At 40.3% G+C, this 19,793-nt stretch overlaps 1 protein-coding gene across 11 annotated transcripts in view; it reads left to right on the forward strand.

Annotated features, from left to right (window-relative positions):
• CNOT2 (CCR4-NOT transcription complex subunit 2) overlaps positions 1 to 19,793 on the forward strand; it is a 151,530-nt gene that overhangs the window by 103,474 nt on the left and 28,263 nt on the right. For all 11 annotated transcript variants that reach the window (XM_044980723.1, XM_044980741.1, XM_044980732.1 and 8 more), the window contains 5 exons: positions 8,451 to 8,517; positions 11,740 to 11,887; positions 12,860 to 13,042; positions 16,332 to 16,411; positions 17,951 to 18,076. In XM_044980723.1, the coding sequence (XP_044836658.1) occupies positions 8,451 to 8,517; positions 11,740 to 11,887; positions 12,860 to 13,042; positions 16,332 to 16,411; positions 17,951 to 18,076 (604 nt within the window). The remainder of the gene's footprint in view (positions 1 to 8,450; positions 8,518 to 11,739; positions 11,888 to 12,859; positions 13,043 to 16,331; positions 16,412 to 17,950; positions 18,077 to 19,793) is intronic.

The raw sequence follows: 19,793 nt of genomic DNA on the forward strand, positions 1-19,793 counted from the left end.
GTCTACATTAGAAATACAGTGCTTGATTCTTTATTGTGCTATGTCACCATTATGCCTGTTCAGTTGTGCAAAGGGGCTTTAAATGAATTGGCTCTGATCACCAGTATGTTTCTCCAGTACTGTATATAAATACCTGAGTGGTGTAGAGCTTTATGCCAGTCATTACCACATCCCCTAGCATAAGAAATAGGGATGATTGAAAGGTGGTGTGGTGTGGTCAGACCATCTCTGTGTTCTAGCTGCTCTTAGCTACTGGAACCAGTCCTTCATGGCCACAAGTAGTTAGGACTGTTTAAACTTACGTATGGGGCCTAGGCAGGAGATTCGCTATGCCTAGGAGGCCAGAGTTTCAATTCTAGTAGGATCATTTGAGTTAATCCAGTGCTACTTGCAATGAACTTAAGTAATATCGTAGTCACTCCAGCAAGACATCTGATATCTTTTTGAGACTTTCTCCATATATAAGAGGGGTAGCCATGTTAGTCTGTATCCACAAAAACAATGAGGAGTCCGGTGACACCTTAAAGACTAACAGATTTATTTGGGCATAAGCTTTCGTGGGCAAAAAACCCACTTCTTCAGATGCATAGTGTGAAAATTACAGATACAGGCATAAATATATACTGGCACATGAAGAGAAGGGAGTTACCTTACAAGTGGAGAACCAGTGGTGACAAGGCCAATTCAGTCAGGGTGGATGTGGTCCACTTCCAATAATTTGATGAGTAGGTGTCAATACCAAGAGAGGGAAAATTGCTTTTCTAGTGAGCCACCAACTTCCAGTCCCTATTCAAGCCCAAATTAATGGTGTTAAGTTTATAAATGAATTGTTGCTCTGCAGTTTCTCTTTGAAATCTGTTTTTGAAGTTTTATTTGTTGAAGGATGGCTACATTTAAATCTGTTACTGAATGTCCAGTGAGATTGAAGTGTTCTCCTACTGGTTTTTGTATGTTACCATTCCTGATGTCTGATTTGTGTCCATTTATTCTTTTACGTAGAGACTCTCCGGTTTGGCCAATGTACATGGCAGAGGGGCATTGCTGGCACATGATGGTATATATCACATTAGTAGATGTGCAGGTGAATGAGCCCCTGATAGTGTGGCTAATGTGGTTGGGTCCTCTGATATTGCTAGAGAAGATACGGGGACAGAGTAGGCAACGGAGTTTGTTACAGGGATTCATTCCTGGGTAGTGTTTCTGTGGTGTGGTGTGTAGTTGCTGGTGAGTATTTGCTTCAGGTTGCGGGGTTGTATGTAAGCGAGAACTGGCCTGCCTCCCAAGGTCTGTGAGAGTGAGGGATCGTTTTCCAGGATAGGTTGTAAATTGTTGATGATGTGCTGAAGAGGTTTTAGCTGGGGACTGTACATGATCGCCAGTGGTGTTCTGTTGTTTTCAGGTCTGTCCTGTAGTAGGTGACTTCTGCGTATCCGTCTCACTCTGTCAGTCTGTTTCCTCAGCTCCCCAGGTGGGTATAGCAATTTTAAGAATGCTTGATAAAGATCTTGTAGGTGTTTGTCTCTGAGGGATTGGAGCAAATGGCTTGGCTGTAGACAATGGATCATGTGATGTGTCCTGGATGGAAGCTGGGGGCATGTAGGTAAGTATAGCGGTCAGTAGGTTTCCAGTATAGGGTGGTGTTTATGTGACCATCACTTATTTACACTGTAGTGTCCAGGAAATGGATCTCTTGTGTGGACTGATCCAGGCTGAGGTTGATGGTGGGGTGGAAATTGTTGAAATCCAGGTGGAATCCTTTCCGTGGGTCCATATAATGATGTCATCAATGTAGCGCAAGTAGAGGAGGGGCACTAGGGGTTTTTTTTTACCCACAAAAGCTTATGCCCAAATAAAGCTGTCAGTCTTCAAGGTGCCACCAGACTCCTTGTTGTTTTTCTCCATATATACCCTTTCAAAACCACAAAGAGTATGTGTATTGTTTGTATGCTATGTTGGACATTAAACATTGTTGAAATCACAGTAATAGTAGATTGAGACACCTTTTTTTTTTCTGTATTAGCAACTCTGAATTGTTGTTTCCAAGGCATCCTTATTACCAGAAAATTCTCCTACTTGTTTTCTCTCAGTGAATTATGAATAGTTTAAGTAATAAATGATTTGCCCTCCATATTGAATCCAGATCAAATAGTCCCTGACTCCGAGATCAGCTAGAAGCAGATGAGTTCTCGGTTACCACAAGGAGAACACAAAGAGAAGGAAATAATAAAAGCTAGAGTAGTGTATACTCTCCATCCAATTTACTCACTTTCCAAAGAAGAAAATGCATATGACAAAAAACAGCTAATTTATCTTGGATGGGGTCATTGGGGCTTGTTTGTTGCATGTACCTTTACAGAGATGAGTAGTTTACAACAAAGTATTTAGTAGTAATAGTCTTACATTCCATTGTTTTGGGTAATGAAGGCTTGGGGCTAAGCAATCCTTCATTTCAAGAACTTAAACTTCTTCGAGCGATTGCTCATGTGCAATCCAATAGGTCTGTGCATGCTGCATGCACAGTTGTCGGAAGGTTTTTCCCCTAGCGGTACCCGTCAGGTCGGCTGCGGAGGTCCCTGGAGTAGCGCCTTTATGGCGGTGTATATAGGTCCCTGCTGACCCGCCGCCTTCTCAGTTCCTTCATACCGCTAGTGACGGTCGTTGGAGCAGCTCAGTCTCTTGCATTCGCAAGTGCCTACTTAGTGGTTCCCTTTTCTTAGTTGTAAATAGTTATTAGTTAGTTATATAATAGTTTGTAGTTAGTTGGGCTTACTTTGGGGGGGCTTTCCCCCCACCCTGGTTTCCCCAGGCACTGGGGCATGCCTCAGTCGCAGGGGTTTAAGGTTGAGAGGTGTGTGAAACCTATGCCCACAGGCGATTTGCACGCTGCTTGTCTCAAGTGCCTAGGAGAGGACCATCAGACAGATAAGTACCCAATTCGCAGGAGCTTTAGACCCAGGACAGAGAGCAGGACTGTCGTTTGAAGCTCCTCCAACTGGAGTCATCCCTCTGCACCCAGCCGGCACCGGAAATGGATGCGGAATGTCCTGGCACTGAGAAAGGACTCCTCCAAGGAGCATCGGCGCTGCTACCCTGTGGCATTGCTCACAGTCCCCAGGTGCTGCATAAGAAAAAGAAGGCGGGTGGGGTCATTCCTCCGTCAAGAAGCCGTAAGGGGATTCCAGCAGGGTGCATCCTCCACGGGACACCCACGGTCTGGATCTCAAGACCCGGCACCGTTGACTCTGGCCCCAACAGGAGGCCCGTCGAGTCCAGTGCTGGTGGGCTACCCGACTCGGGAGGATCTGGAGGAAGAGCTTGACCTCCCCTCCACACCAGATACCTGCGAGGCAGCACAGGACTTCATTGCCATGATGGCTCAGTCCCTGGCCCCGCAGGTGCAAGCTCCGGCACCACAAGCCCAGGCACTGTCAGCAGCACTGACAGTGGCACCAGCTGTAGCGTCTATCCTGGCGCCGCATATGGCAACGGCACCCTTTGTGGCACTGATGGCAGCACCGCCCCTTGTTCATCATTGCAGCAAGCCCACGATGTTACAGCGCTGCTCACCATCACCCTGGTATCACTCGCCGGCACTGTCAGGCTCCACCCCCTGTGATCAGGCACAGACTACTCATCCAAGTCAGATGCTGAGTCTTCTGTCTCTCGTCACAGCCAGTACCACTCCCAGCACCGCAGACCAGTGGACTCTTTGGCACCGGCAGTCGCCTGGCCACCCCAGTGGCAGGGCCCAATACAACATCCCTTTTGTACTCCTTGGATCTATCATCAGGGTCAGGGCTCCAGGCCGGCATCAGTGGCATCCACATCCTGTTTCCTTCCCCCACTCCACCCTGCAACATCACTGGCTCCTGAGGACCCTGGGCTCCTGAGGGCACTGCACAAGACAGGGACTCTGGGCTGTCACGCTCGGGCACAGTGCCTGAACCAGCACCATCAGTGACACTGGAGCCGCCTCCAGTCACGGGAGGCTGTGAGGTACCTGACACAGCCTCCAGAGAGCCAGAAGGGCAGGAAGATCCTGTCCCACAGGTCTCTTCCTCCTCCTCGCCAGATGAGGTGGTGGCGGGCACCACCACCACCCTTCCAGTGGTGGACACCAGGACCACCTTAGGAGAGGTACCCTAAACCTCAGTCTCCAGGCAGAGGAGGTCACGAATTAGTTGAATCCAATGGTTGACATCCTTGCCCCAGAGGGTTCATCTAGAGTGGCTTGCCCCTGTAAGAACGATCCAGAACACCATTAAGGTACTCTGGCTGACTTTGGTCTCGATACCACCCATCGCTAAAGGGATGAAAAGATGCTATTTTGTGCCACAGAAAGGGTATGAACACCTTTTCACCCACCCCCAACCGGGGACTCTGGTGATCGATGCAGTGAACCATAAGGAGTGGCAAGAGCAGCCAGGCCCCGTGCCTAAGTCATGGGATGCTAAGAAGCTGGACCTTTTCGGCCGGGGGGCTCCAGCTTCAAGTGGCCAACCCGCAAGCAGTACTCAGCCGCTATGCTTTCAATTCTTGGAGCTCATTGGCAATCTTCCAGGAGTTGCTCCCAGCTGACTTACGCAAGGAGTTTTGCGTGCTCCTTGAGGAGGGCACGGTGGTTTCGAGAACCTCCCTCCTGACCGCATTAGATGCGGCAGCTCGGACTATGTCCACCACCATTACAGTGAGGCGCAGTGCATGGCTGCAGGTGTCGGGGATACCACCTGAGGTCCAGAACACAATTCAGGACCTCCCCTTTGACTGTGCAGGCCTGTTTGCCCAAAATACGGACTCTCACCTGCACAGCCTTAAGGACTCACAGGCAACTTTGAAGTCTTTGGGGATCCACACCCCTGCACCCCAAGGACAGCTTTCTAAGCCTCAGTTCCTGCCCTGTTTCTACTCTGGGCCTCCCAGGTGAGACTCGTCCAGGAGACAGGGCAGAAATAATAAGCAGTGCCTGCCACAGTCCTCCTCCAGGCTAAGACCTATTTTCCCTAAGCCTCATGCTAGTAACAGAGAGAGCATGTTCCATTTCCTGGACATAAGGCATGCCCTAGCATTCTGCATTGAGCGTACAAAGCCATTTTATAAGTCATCGCAGCTCTTTATTGCAATCGCAGAAAGGATGAAGGGGCTCCCGATCTCATCCCAGTGCATTTCATCATGCATCAGGCCCTGTATCAGAACATGCTACGACCTGGCTAAAATTCCAGCCCCTCTGCTTATGGCTCACTCCACGAAAGCGTAGGTGTCATCTGCAGCATTCCTGGCGCAGGTCCCTATCCAGGACACATGCAAGGCAGCAACATGGTCTTCCATCCACACCTTGACGTCACACTGCGCCGTTACCCAACAGGCAAGGGACAATGCAGCCTTTGGCAAGGCAGTCCTGCACTCAGCAACCAGGTGAACTCCGACACCTCCCCCAGGGAAACTGCTTGGAAGTCACCTATTGGAATGCACATGAGCAATCACTTTAAGAAGAAAAAACGGTTATCTACCTCTTGTAACTGTTCTTTGAGATGTGTTGCTCATGTCCATTCCAAATCCCACCCACCCCCTCTCTGCCGGAGTATTCTGGCAAGAAGGAACTGAGCAGGCAGTGCATCGGCAGGGACCAATATACCCCACCGTAAAGGTGCCACTCCAGGGGTCTCCACAGCCAACCTGATGGGTACTGCTAGGGGAAAAACCTTCCAATGATTGTGCACACAGCGCGCGCACACCTATTGGAATGCACATGAGCAACACATCTCGAAGAACAACAGTTGCGAGAGGTAGGTAACCTCCTGAGGTCCCTTCCAACCCTGATATTCTATGAGGTAGGTAACCCTTTTTTCCTGCTTTTCATTCCTTGAGGCATTCATCCATTTAGCTATGACCTGAGGATGTGTTCATTAAATTGAGAGCGTGCAGACCATAAGGACCTATGAACAACTTTTCTCTGCTTCCTGTAGACATGTTTGATTAAATTTGCCATTGTGGGAAGAAATACAGACTCCTTATTTGCCTTTTAGGCCATAAATATCAAATATCCTACTTCAATGTATGTAATGTGCTCCCACTAATTTTTTCACCTCAAGAAAAAAGTGTGTTGAGATAACCTTGTCATTCAGATAGACACATCTTAGGGATACTTTGGGGCTCTCTCCTTACTGATGTTTTGAGAACCACAACATTTAGTCTTATCAACCCATCCATTTTCAATAACCAGAGTTCCATGAGGATTTTCCCTACTCTTATTAAGTTAGCAGTTTTTTATAAAATAGAGCCCAAGTTCAGCAGCATACTTCATTCAGCATGTGTCAGAAATTAATTGACATAATGGGGAATGTTCACATGTTTAAACTTAAGTGTGTGCTTATGTACCTTGCTGAATCAGGGCCCTGATCTCCAGCTTAATGCCTTTAGGTTAAATTGACCTTTATTTCTAGAATTCAGGAAGAAATCCTTTTAAATATTATACATTATTTTCTTATTAAATCTTCTGTAACTTCTTTGCTAAACCAAGTTCAAGTGAAGTATGAAGCAAATCAGAAGCATAATTATGAATAAACGAGTCATTCTAAGAAGCCAGTGTGTGTTAAGTGCCAGGATTGAGCTGAATGTTTCAGTGTTGATCTGAAAGATGAAAAGATGACAAAAAATAAGACAATGGGAATGTCAGATAGAAACATCTGTCATTGTAAGAAGTTCCTAATGGCATGGGAATCAATTATACCAGCATTACAGAGTAAACCAGAGACTAAACAAGAAGCACCTTCATAGCCTATAAGCATTTCTATCTACATAAGTGTACAGTAGCATGATAAAAAATACCAAAACTGTAGTATGCACTACCTTCTTGTGACATTATCCAAGAAATACCACCTCTATTCAGTCTGAAACAGGCTTATGGAAACTATTTGAATTATTCCCCCCCCCCCCTTTTGGGGGACGGAGAGGTAAGTGTTGGAAGATAAATTTAGTCAGATATCTTCTGGGAGAGCTTGGTATCTCAGATGTTCTCAGTAAGAATGTCATATCTACTCATAATTCATTCAGCTAGACTTCCCCAACTGAGTACATTGCTTTTGGATCAATGGCCATTTTTATAGTCTTTCCACCTAGTTCTCAGGCCAAGACAATTTGAATTATCTTTTCAAATAACAGTTCTTGACACAATAAATATGAATATTTTTGTAATTCCTCAAAACAAAAACATTATCTTCCAAGATTTGTTCTTTATTAAGCCCTGCTGTTAGTTATGGTTCCATTATCCTCTACTATATATTTTTTCTCTTAACCTTTGATCCAATATTTTACTGGCTATACAAGGGTCCAGTACCTCTCAAGTTCTCTGATTTTTCAAAACATACTTGTAAGTGCTACAGGTAGTTTGATAGCTAATTACTTAATTGTTATTATGTATTTCAGGTACTAGCTATTAATATTTATATTTTCTTAATTTTCAGTCACCTACTCCTAACCAACAGATTTTCTGGAATCTCCCTTTCAGCTTAATTGTTCGACTCCTCTTCCCCATGAATATTTGTAAATGCTGTCCTGAGTCCACTTAATCTTTTGGGCTAGCTCTAATTCATACTATTTTTCTGTTGCCTCTTCTAGACATTACTGTGACTTTTTGTTTGGATGTCTCACTCATAAACAAATTCCACTACAGGTTTTTCTTTTAATTTCACGTCTTTGTCTCATAAATTCATAATAGCTGGTTTTTGTTCCTTGTATTTTTCTTTTTCTTAAGAATTGTGATTTGTCATGCCTCACTTATGTCACATTCTTGGATCTTACAATTTTTCTACAATGGTGGATTTTAATAGATATCTGATTTCCCCCCAGATTTGCTTTCTTAAAACAACTGCACTGAACCCATCCCTTTCTATACTGAATTCAGGTAGCTTATGGTCACTGGTTCCAAGCTTCCTTAACATTTTCCTATTCTAAATCAGTTCTTTGTTGTTAGTAAAGTGTAGGTGCAGAGTGGCTTTTCCTCTGGCTAGAGTCTTTTTACTTTGAGTCATTAAATTGTCCTCTGTATACCTTGAAAAAAATCTCTCTCGTGATGTGTGTGGTTGCATTTATTGTTCCATAAGCAACTGAGTGGGATGTTTGAGACCATTGAAAGTAAAGTTTGATACATCGCTACCTCGATATAATGCCACCCGATATAACACAAATTTGGATATAATATGGTAAAGCAGTGCCCCGGGGTGGGCTGCGCACTCTGGTGGATCAAAGCAAGTTCAGTATAACACGGTTTCACCTATAACGCAGTAAGATTTTTTGGCTCCCAAGGACAGCGTTATATCGAGGTAGAGGTGTATTAACATCAGTATGTGATATTACAAACTTTAGGTATCATTTTTTAGAGCAATGAAGTATCTATCTTTCTTTGTCCTTTTGGTAAGAACTCTTGTTTGTTTTCTTTGGTTGTTTTAATATAGATGCTGGCATCACCATCAACATCAGGTCAGCTGTCTCAGTTTGGGGCAAGTTTATACGGGCAACAAAGTAAGTATTCTGTTTATTACGGATATGCTTCTTTTGTGATGTATGCATGTTCATTTTTACATCTTGAGGGAAAATATGCATATTGTTTTTTCTGTTAATTACATAGGAAAGGTTGCATGTCTTTTTATGTGTGTGACCTGTGCAAGATACATTTTAGATCTGGCTTAGTAGTTTTTTATGCATTTGCCATGGTTCGATGCTCTACAGTTGCTAAATAAATTTCACCTAAAATATTCTACAGTTAAACACGGTATACAGAATATCTGTGCTTTAGCCATGACTTTTAAAAAGAAAACTAAAATAATAGGCCTAAATAAACCTAGTTTTCTGAAGAATAGATACAGAATCAAGTAAACAGCTTGATTTGTAATGTGGTATTGTGTACCCACAAAAGGCAAATTGATTCTCTTCTAAAAGTTGGTCTTTCTTAATTCTGTCTGTAAAATGTGAGGTAGTAAAGCTGGGGAAAATATTCGAGGTTAATAGTTATTTTCCCACCCTCCATTTCTTCCTTTTTATCCTGCATCTGTTAAAAGTTTAAATTAGCAGTTGCAGAAAGACTAGTTGTGTGCTCTACAGAAGGATTTTAAGTATTTTACCACCTCCTGATTAGACTCAATTGGAATTTTCTAGACAGTTACCATTGGCGGCAGACACTGTATGTAAAGTATCTTCTAGGGTATTTTAGCAAGTGACTATTTTAGCTGGACAGGGCAAGAGTATTGTCTCCTAGAAGATGCAGTCTTCCTGATACTGTGTTTAATTTTCCTTTGAATAACAGTTAGGCTCTTAATAGTGAGAGTGGTTGCCCCATAGATTGTTGATGAGTAACAGTGTTAGACCTACTGGTACATTCATTCCAATGATGAATTTTCTTTAAATCCATTTCTAGGAAATCTGAGAGGGAAGCTTTATGCTCATTTTTGAGGCCTTAATCTGGCATTGTTGAACCTCTTTTAGCCTCCACTATCTTTATAGCTTGGGGCTGTAGCTATTTTTGTACCTTTTTATCCACTGCAGTTGTATTCCTTATGCCCATTAAGTCACCCAGATGATCTAATACATTTTTCTTAACAACCTAATATTTCAATCAGTTCTGACTGTGATCCCTAAAGTGCAATCTAGCTTTCGTGGAATCATGCTTAAAGTAGAAACTAGAAGGCAATACTAGAACAGGCTTCTATTTCTTCCTGAAGTCTGGAATGCCATGCTTGGGACTGGATGATGTTTAGCCATGAAAATGTTGTTTGGAAGAATAAAATTGATAATGCCAACATACCTAGAATTGGAGTAGTGGTATCTGCTTCATTATCCATCTATGTATGTGCCTCATTCTGGAATGGGATGACCAGATCCAGATCATTGTAAATCTGAGTTAAAGAAACCCAATTTCCAGGCACAAAATTAGCTTTTTATTTTCTTCTCCAATGATCAACCAAAGTCATTGCCTATTAGAAGTATTAACAAGGGAAAGTAAAAGAGAGAGAAAAATAGATTTCAGCTATCCATCCACAAACTTACAATGAGACTTGAAGGATCAAACTCCATCTGTTTACATATATTCAGATATAAAAAATATTGTATAGCTGGAAATTGCGGAGAGTTTGAATATTCACTGTGCGGGCCAGCTGAAATCTACTTTCCTCTTTTTCACTTTCCCCAGAGAATGCTTCCTGTTTTGCACTGTGAGGTTTATTTCTAAATCAGTTCCTTAGAGATCTAGCTTACCACCCTGCTGCCAAACCAATGGACCAGTTATGAGGAATATTTTTTTAGCTGCACTGTTATATATATGCTAATTTTGTTTCCTGATGTATATTACATGAAATTTCCTTTTTATTGTATTTGGACATAATTCTGAACAAAAATTCAAATTTAGATAGGGAAAAACTGATTTGTGAATCAGAAGAAAGTCATACACAACATTTGAAAATGTCCTCAGAAAACAAAAGAAAGCATTTCTCCACAGAGTATTTTTTTTTGGTCCCGATTGTTTTAAATAATGTGCATTTCCATTTTATTTGTCTTTCATGCTGAAATGCTTTCTTTATTTGCTGTATACACCCACACATTTATGGTGAAGCATTTGTATTGAACACAATAATATTGAACACGTAGTATGGCCTTCACAATGATTTTTATTATATTAGTGGACAGTTAAAATCTCACTTTTCTCTTATTTTAGAACATTAGACTTAAGTTAATTACAGATACTGAATTTCTATGGTCAAAAAGAAGCACTTTATACTTGACAGACAACAATTCTAAAAAGCATACTATTGAAAACTAAATTATTAATATTTGTATTAAAGAAGTTTGTATTGTTTTGCATGAGATGAAATAGTGTTTTCAACACAGGCCAAGTGTGTATCCGCTTATACTTTCTGAAAATGTATCTTCTAATTGAAATTTTACATGAATTTAAATGTACTGTATTTAGTATAAAATAATTCTAAATTGTGTAATTAGCCTATTCTAGAAATAGCATTTATCTTTTGTGGAGGGGGTGGTCCAATTACAACTATTACTCTTTGCCAAATACATATTTTTCTATTTAAATATTAAATGTTTTTTAAAATTAGTCTGATTTGTCCTCCTTTCATTTTAAAAATGCTCTTATGAAGTTTGTGTGGACTCAGCCAAATATGTATTGTTTTTAATACTTACATAAAATGCTGTTTGACTTAGCTTTTTAGAAGATAAATATGCCAACAGATGACAAAAAAAGAAAATTCTTAAAAACAAGATTGAGAGACACTTTAAAGAAGAACATTAAGTCTTGCTTATTGCTTATATAATTAAAGTTTTCAAAATACAAAATGAGTCAAGATATTCTTTTATACTATTCCTTCAGTTTTAAAGCTATATTTCAGTACTGAGTCTAACAAACCAGTCGGAACATAAAACCTGCAAATTACTGATATAAAATTAAACCTATAACACTTGCTGTAGAAAGAAAATATCAATGGAAATGCAATTTTGGTAGTGCTTGTCAAATACAAAAAGCTTTCAAATAAAAAGCTTTTTTTCTGAAAATTACAAAAAGACAACATGTTTAGATCATGTAAATAAGGACTTAATTTTTTCACTGCATTTTCTTGCAGCATTACACTATTTTTTTTTAGATTGTCAAATTAGATAAAGTTCCCTTCTACACCAGATGGATAACACTTTGTTCCTGATTGCTACATATTTCCACCCCTCTGAATTTTTTTTCAATAGGTGCACTAGGCCTTCCAATGAGGGGAATGAGCAACAATACCCCTCAGTTAAATCGCAGCTTATCACAAGGCACTCAGTTACCGAGCCACGTAACGCCAACAACAGGGGTACCAACAATGTCACTTCATACGCCTCCATCTCCAAGCAGGTATTTATTGGTAGCTGATATTTCTGCAATTGCTTTCTTCTGCAGAGCAGTTTTAAGCATATTTTACCTAAACTACTTTACATTATAGTTAATAAAAAAGAAAAATATTTCCTATTATGGATCGCTGCCTGTGTTGAGGAAAATATTTGTAATACACTGTTTGTATGTGTAAAGATAGTGTTCACTTGCAAATTCTGTTGCGTGAACACAAGACATCATTTGACAGCTTTGGTAAATGTGTGGTTAAAATTTTATGCATGTTATACAGCATTCAGAATATCAAGGGGGTAGCACAGAAGCACTAATATTAAGATTGTATATATCAATTGATTTAGCTGTATGGTGTTTTCACACTCATAAGACTTTTATTTCACTTCAAATATTTTTTATAAGTATTCTACACTAGACCTGAACAAGGATTTGTCTAGTCTCATTGTATAAAGGAGCATATGACTTTTCTAAAGAAACCTAAAACTCTACCATTTACTGAGAAGTAATTGCTTAGATCCAGTGGTTCTCAAACTAGGGCTACCGCTGGTTCAGGGAAAGCCCCTGGCGGGCCGGGCTGGTTTGTTTACCTGCCGTGTCCGCAGGTTCGGACGATCGCGGCTCCCACTGGCTGCGGTTCGCCAATCCGGGCCAGTGGGGACTGCAGGAAGTGGCCCAGGCCGAGGGGCGTGCTGGCCACCCTTCCTGCAGCCCCCATTGGCCTGGAGCGGTGAACTAAGGCCAGTGGGAGCCGCAATCGGCCGAACCTGCGGAAGCGACAGGTAAACAAACTGGCCCTTCCTGCCAGGGGCTTTCCCTGAACCAGTGACGGCCCTAGTTTGAGAACCGCCTAGATGATGTGCCATATTGAAATTATTCATAAATCTAGCTTGACAGCCTAAAAAATTGATTTGTTTCATTTCTATACTGAAATTGAACAGTATAGTATAGGTTCAACTTTTTGGATGGTTTTATCTCTTTCAGGGGTATATTGCCTATGAATCCTAGGAATATGATGAACCACTCCCAGGTTGGTCAGGGCATTGGAATTCCCAGCAGGACAAACAGCATGAGCAGTTCAGGGTTAGGCAGTCCCAACAGAAGCTCGCCTAGCATAATATGTATGCCAAAGCAGCAACCCTCTCGACAACCTTTTACTGTGAACAGGTAAGACTGATTTGGTCAAGCTATATACATGCAGGAATGGGGATGTTCAGCAGCATTCCTGAAATAAAAATCTAGTTTTAGCCATTATTTTAAAGTTTGAAGTGGTGTATTCTTATTGCCAAGAGACCGTGTATCTGCTTTGAAATGTACATAAGACTCTCTTGATTGAAGCCTTCAAACTAAATTTTGGCTGGTGACTGGAATACATATTTAAACAGTTGTTTTTAAAATGCAAGTGGGCATTTTTTTGCACATTTTAACTTTAGTGCTGGTTATAAGTTACTTTTTTCAAAGTGCATTTAATGTAAGGCAAGAATTAAAAATATAATAGTTCTTTGAGAATTGCCTCTGTAAGTCACATTCTTTAGGAGTCTTGCGCCTCTGTGCTGCAAGCCACGCAACCATTTGGAAAGCAGTGACGTGCCCTCCTGTAGAGCTGAGCATTTGTTGCAAACAGCCTCTGTTCCTTTCCTTCCACTGTAGGCATAGGTCTCAGAATCATAAATAACTTATCTTTTATCTTATGCTGTGTTACTGTTATGTTTGGTTTATATTGATTTTGAAGTTATCTGTTTATATAGACAATTAAAAAGAATCGTAACTGTAATTTGGTTATTACTGCTTTTCCACACTTATGGTAGTATGTCCACCCAATGTCAGTGTTCCCAGTCCCCACCCTTTCTTCATTTAAATCTCTCTGTACTGTTTGCAAATTAACTCATGTCAGTCATATGCCTTCTCCAACCCAACATTATGTAAAAAAAAGAATGAGGGAGAGAAATTTTAAGATAATGTTTTTAATCTCTTAGTTTGTGCAATTCCTATCCACTTCAAGAAAAGATCTTGATGATCTCCTCAGCCAGCCACACTAGGGATTTGGCAGCAGTAGTTCAAATCCCTGCCTTGTGGCATGAGAGGGGTCTTTTGGTCCTCTCTATAGCAGAGGTGGTCAAACTACGGCCTGCAGGCCATATCCGGTCCTCGGGACCGTCCTGCCCGGCCCCTGAGCTCCCAGCCAGGGAAGCTAGCCCCCGGCTCCTCAGCCTCAGCGCGGCGCGCCGCCAGTGCTCTGGCCCACTGCTCCTCCCGAGCAGTGCGGGCAGCATGGCCTGCTCCGGCCAGGCGGCATGGCTGCGAGCTCCTGCTGCTCTGAGCAACATGGTAAGGGGGCAGGGAGCAGTGGGGTTGGATAAGGGGCAGGGAGTCATGGGGGCAGTCAGGGGACAGGGAGGATGGGGCAGAGGTTCTGTGGGGGGGCGGTAGTCAGGGGATGGGGAACCAGGGAGCGGTTGGATGGGGCGGAGGTTGAGGGGGCAGTCAGGGGATGGGGAACGGGGGTGGGGTTGGATAGGTGTGGGAGTCCCAGGGGGCCAGTCAGGGGGCGGGGGTGTGGATAGGGGTTGGGGCAGTCAGGGGACAGGGAGTGGGGGGTGGGGTCCTGGGAGGGGGCGGTCAGGGGACAAGGAGCAGAGGGGGTTGGATGGGTTAGGAGTTCTGAGGGGGGCAGTCAGGGGGCGGGAAGTGGGAGGGGGCAGATTGGGGGAGCAGGCTGTTTGGGGAGGCACAGCCTTCCCTACCCAGCCCTCCATACAGTTGCACAACTCCGATGTGGCCCTCAGGCCAAAAACTTTGCCCACCCCTGCTCCATAGGTTACCTCAGCATGTTTGCTGTAATGAATAGAAAAGGGGCAAGTAAAGGGGCAAATAAATTAGTGTTTTTAAAAAACAAAACAAAACAAACCTCATTAACATTATTTGAGATGCCCCTTTTCTTAGTTTCAGCAGTAATTCAGAGATGATGAAATCCCAGTCTGCAGTAGCTTTTGAATTCTTGTCTTCATCTTTTATGTACATACATCATATGCTTTCTTCTTGCGTCCCTCTCCCATTTAGGAAGGGATGATCACTAGTTGCTATTTTTTATTGAAAATATTTCCGATGTGGGGTTATTCACTTGACTTTAAAGGCAAATATATACACACAAGTTTATAAATACACATGTTAAATTATACTACAAATGCCACTGTTAACACTAAATTTACAGACATCAGTACTATTGTGAATAAACTTAAAAACTTAATGAAGATTTGATGAATTTTCTTGATGGTCACATAATTTGATAATCACTTCCATAAAATATTCTCTAAACATTTTCCCCAATTTGAACAATGTGTTGGCTATTTCAAAATTTATAGAATATTTAACTTTCTCCTCATCACCTACCTCCGTTTTCCTAAAGAGGCAGCACTGTGTATTGATAGAAAGTTGGATAACACACAGGTAAAAAATAACTGTGGGGCAATTTTTTCTCCTGCTGTCTGACCTCTTGTATCTCTCTGAAATCCCTAGTCTGAGGATTCTTTTAATTGCTGGATTTTATTTGTTGAGATGTGTTGTGTGAAAAGTACTATATATCAGCAGGCTATATTGCATGCCCTTACTAACTAATATCAAGATTGACTGTCTTGTCAGTGCTCTCGCCTGATTTAGAATTCCAGAAGATGCCAGAAATCTGTTTCTTCAAGTGGCTGATAGCTGGGGTTTGATGTATTCCAAATACACCACCTTGCTGAAGCCAAGCTGAGCAGGGTCATTCTGCACTTATTGTTCCCCTACTCAATCCCCTACTTGAACCGTGTTAGGGGAACTGAAAGTAGTTTCTCTTGCCCCTCCTAGGGTGATTATTGCTGCTAGTAGGCAAAGCAAGTTGTCTAGTTCTCTGATTGATGTGTACCCACATATGGGAAACCGTAAACGCAAAAGGTTAAGGGGGATAGCCTTTTTTACTTTTTCTTTTTTTAGACCTTGGCCTAATTGCCTTTCTTAATAAAGCATGAGAGAAACTAGGAGTTAGCCTGGACAGATCAAGCCAAGATTATCTTGTCAAAATACCATCTTGACTTTATTGTATCATATACCTTAGCAAAGTCAAGATGGTATCTACTGTATTCTGTTTATCTATAGATATATAAACTTTGTCATGATTCACTTATGAACTCGTTATTTTAATGCCTATGGCTCTGTTATCCTTAAGTCTTAGCATTTTTCTTAATGTTCTATTAGAAATTTCTAATAAAATTGTCTTGATTAATTGCCCTATTGTTTATACAAATTTGACAAGTGCAAAATATAAAACAGTGAAAACTGAATTTGAAAGATGAACGCAGGTTTCTTAGCCTGTAGTAACTCAGGTGAGCTATTAATGAAGTCTCTTCATTTTCCTTTCTTGTCCTGCCTTCTCTCACTCAGCTGAAGTTAGAAAGTGTTTATTTTTTGTTTTTGTGCACAGTATGTCTGGATTTGGAATGAACAGGAATCAGGCATTTGGAATGAATAACTCCTTATCAAGTAACATTTTTAATGGAACAGGTGAGTTTTCTTTAAATAGAGTATGAAGTACAATAGGAGGTATATATGTTAGCTGGTTAAGCCCCCAAATTGTTAAAGATATTTGTATCTATAATTGTGAATTTTTGTAATTATGCTTAATGACTTTGTACAGAATTGTTCCCATTACTTAAGAATATGCACATAAATTGGAACACTGACATTAATATATGACAAATGTGTAATTCAGTTTTTAAGATCATATGGAAAATACAAAATACATTTAGGTAGTAGCAAATGGCATAAAAATAACACTTCTGAAATTATACTCGAAATTAATATTTATATTACTTTTAAAGACAGTAGAAAAACTTAAATTACACTAAAGATAGTTTGTTTTGCAAACTATTGCAAAACAATACACACACACACACACACACACACACACACACACACACACACACACACACACACACACACACACACACACATTCATAACAGCCAGTTTCAATGTCAAAAATGATTTAAAGATACAGGAACAACAAAGAGATGATCCTGTTAAATGTTCATTAATCTGTAGGTGGGGGGGAAGTATCCATTTAGTATAAAAATATTATGGTGAAAAACTTATTTAAAAACTATATTTAGATGTTCCCTTATTTCCAACTCCTCTTACACAGTTATAAAAAATGATCCTTTTAAATCAGTAGTCCGGGTTGTGACAGTTTTTCTAGGAATTTCAGACTATTCATTTGTATTAAGAAAACTATATATAAAATCATCCAGATAAATGTTTTACTTTAGATATGTATGGCTATACTAAACTTTCTGTATATAACTACAAGATTATAATTACATCTTTAAAATACTGATGATGTCATAAAGTAAAAGGGTAATGCCCAAGTGGTTTGTGTAGTCACTAGAACCCTGTGATAGCATTATAAACCTGTAATTCAAAATTTGTATATACTCTGATACCAGGTCCAAATCATAATTCATGCCTTGTCCTGAGTTAGTAGCGATTAACCGCGCTGCCACTGATACTACTACTACTTCCCCTCCCCAAGTCCTTCTCTTGCTAGTTCCCTGTTAGTGCCGCCTTTCTTTCCCACTATGGAACCACTGATAACTTCAGTCCTGTAATTTACAGGTACGGTGTCACATTCATGACTCTTGGCATATATTATTGAGTTATTATTTTAAAAACAAAAAATGCTCTATAGCCTAGCCTTGTCATCTAGGCTTCTTTTTTTTCCCTTTTTTTTTTTTTATTTATACAGAATACTGATAGAAATGTGAAGAGAAAATGAAGTGTTCTCCTGCCTTTTAGTGGTGGGATTTTATTTCTTCAGCATATCATCTGTTGCTAGCACTGTAAACCATGGAAATCAGATCTTGGTGACAGGAGGTGGTGTTTGTTGAACATTTTAACCAAATCAGTTTATTTGAATGTACATGTTCGTGAAAAGAAAATATTTCTGATCCTTTTATTGTTTTATGAAGAAAAACTTGAGTTCATGTATTGCAGTACCTGTGTAAAAAATTCAAGGTGGTTAAAAAACAGAGTGCTTTTTATTTTAGATGGAAGTGAAAATGTGACAGGACTGGACCTTTCAGATTTTCCAGCACTAGCAGACAGAAATAGAAGGGAAGGAAGTGGCAATCCAACTCCATTAATAAACCCATTAGCTGGAAGGGCTCCCTATGGTAAGAATGTACTTCTGAAAACTTCGTTGAATAAAATAAATGTTTACTTGCCTGATTCGCCTATGGCTGTTTGTAATACGTTATTATGAGACAGTGGGTAACATTTTCAAAAGTGCCTAGATCCCATGGACCATCAATAAGACTTAGGCTCCTAAGTCATGTTTTCAAAAGTGACTGAGACACTTACAGTCTGGTCATCTTGATGCTTTTGAAAACATTACCCAACATCTCAGCAGTTGGAAGTTGACTTCAAACATGTTGCAAGTCATTATAACTCAGCTGTTTAAATTCACCTTTGATTAAAAACTGGCAATTTTTTTTTTACAGTCTGGATATGCATATTTTTAAATAGCTTCAGTTTTTTGTTTCCTGTCAAATTGATTGCTTATCTTTTAGATGCCTGTTGGTCAAATTGTCTCAGCGTACCTTGTAAATAGTTTATTTTAGAAATAAAATGTGACTGGTACAGTTATTTAACATTAAAAAGTCAGCATTTGCTAAGAGATGTGACATCATATCAGAGATGCTACAGTTTTCTCCTATACTGTGCTACCTATTGACTTTTTGATAGTGATCACAGTACTTCATGCGTATTGATTATTTTTTTAAAGTACTAAATAGACAGATATCTTATGCAATAGAACTACTTGTAGAATAGTTAAAAAATTATCTTTGCTCATGTGATTTCTAGTATAAGTCACCAGGGTAGCTTAGCCTCAAAGTACAACTTTTTCTTGTTCCTTAATATATGTTTGTACTGCATATCACTTCTGCATATCACTTGGGCTCTACAAGAAAGAAGGTATTAATTTTTTTTAGCTCATTCTCCAAATTTCTGACAGAAAAAGCTCTGTTACCTTTAGAATATCAGTCAGCATTTTGCTAAAAGATCTTATTTGCATCTATAAATGCCAGAATCCATTTATTCAGAAGAAAGAAGAAACAGGATTCAGTAAACCGATTTCCTAAATTGGAAAAAAAGGGAGCTTTGATATCTTCTTGACCTCAGAACATTGGAAAATGTCTAATCTCAACAGTTGATACGCTTTAGCTCATCTACACCTATCCAGAACCTCTGGAAAATGAGCTCTAGGTTTCCTTCTATCTGCACTTACCCTGCATCAGAGGTTTGAGGAGTAATTTGCAGCCAGATTACTATAATCTGAGCAAGAGGTTGACCCCTGGAGTCTTTTTTTTTTTTTTTTTTTTAAATTGGTACAATAAATAATGCTTCTCTTCAGTCCCTGGATCTGATTTTTCCAGTATGAATGACCTACTTTTCTGAAATTAGGGTCAGAGCATTGAGGCCAGCTGATACCTATAGACTTGCATTTTTCCTACTGTTTGTCACTGGCAAGTATAATATAGTGGTGATGTTCTGTTGCAAATTACCTGCATGTCTACTTAAAATAGATAAGCTTAACCAAATTTCAGAAAACATTTTCAGAATTTAAAGGAAAACCGATTTCAATTAAAAAAAAATCTGTATTTTTATCAAATTGCTTTAATATCATTTTAAAAACTCCTCAGGGTTCTTCTGCTTATTCAGATTTTGTATAAGATGTTCAGTGTTAATAATAGTAATACTATTGGGCATAATTAATTCTTAGTGTAACTACCATAAAAACAGTTCAATTGTGCTAGTTATGAATTTGTTGCCAAAGTTTTCTACTACATCTAATTTAAATAAGAGAACTGAGTCAGTGACGTATGGTTC

The sequence above is a fragment of the Mauremys mutica genome, chromosome 1, assembly GCF_020497125.1.
Source record: "Mauremys mutica isolate MM-2020 ecotype Southern chromosome 1, ASM2049712v1, whole genome shotgun sequence".
In the NCBI taxonomy this organism is placed as follows: domain Eukaryota; kingdom Metazoa; phylum Chordata; order Testudines; family Geoemydidae; genus Mauremys; species Mauremys mutica.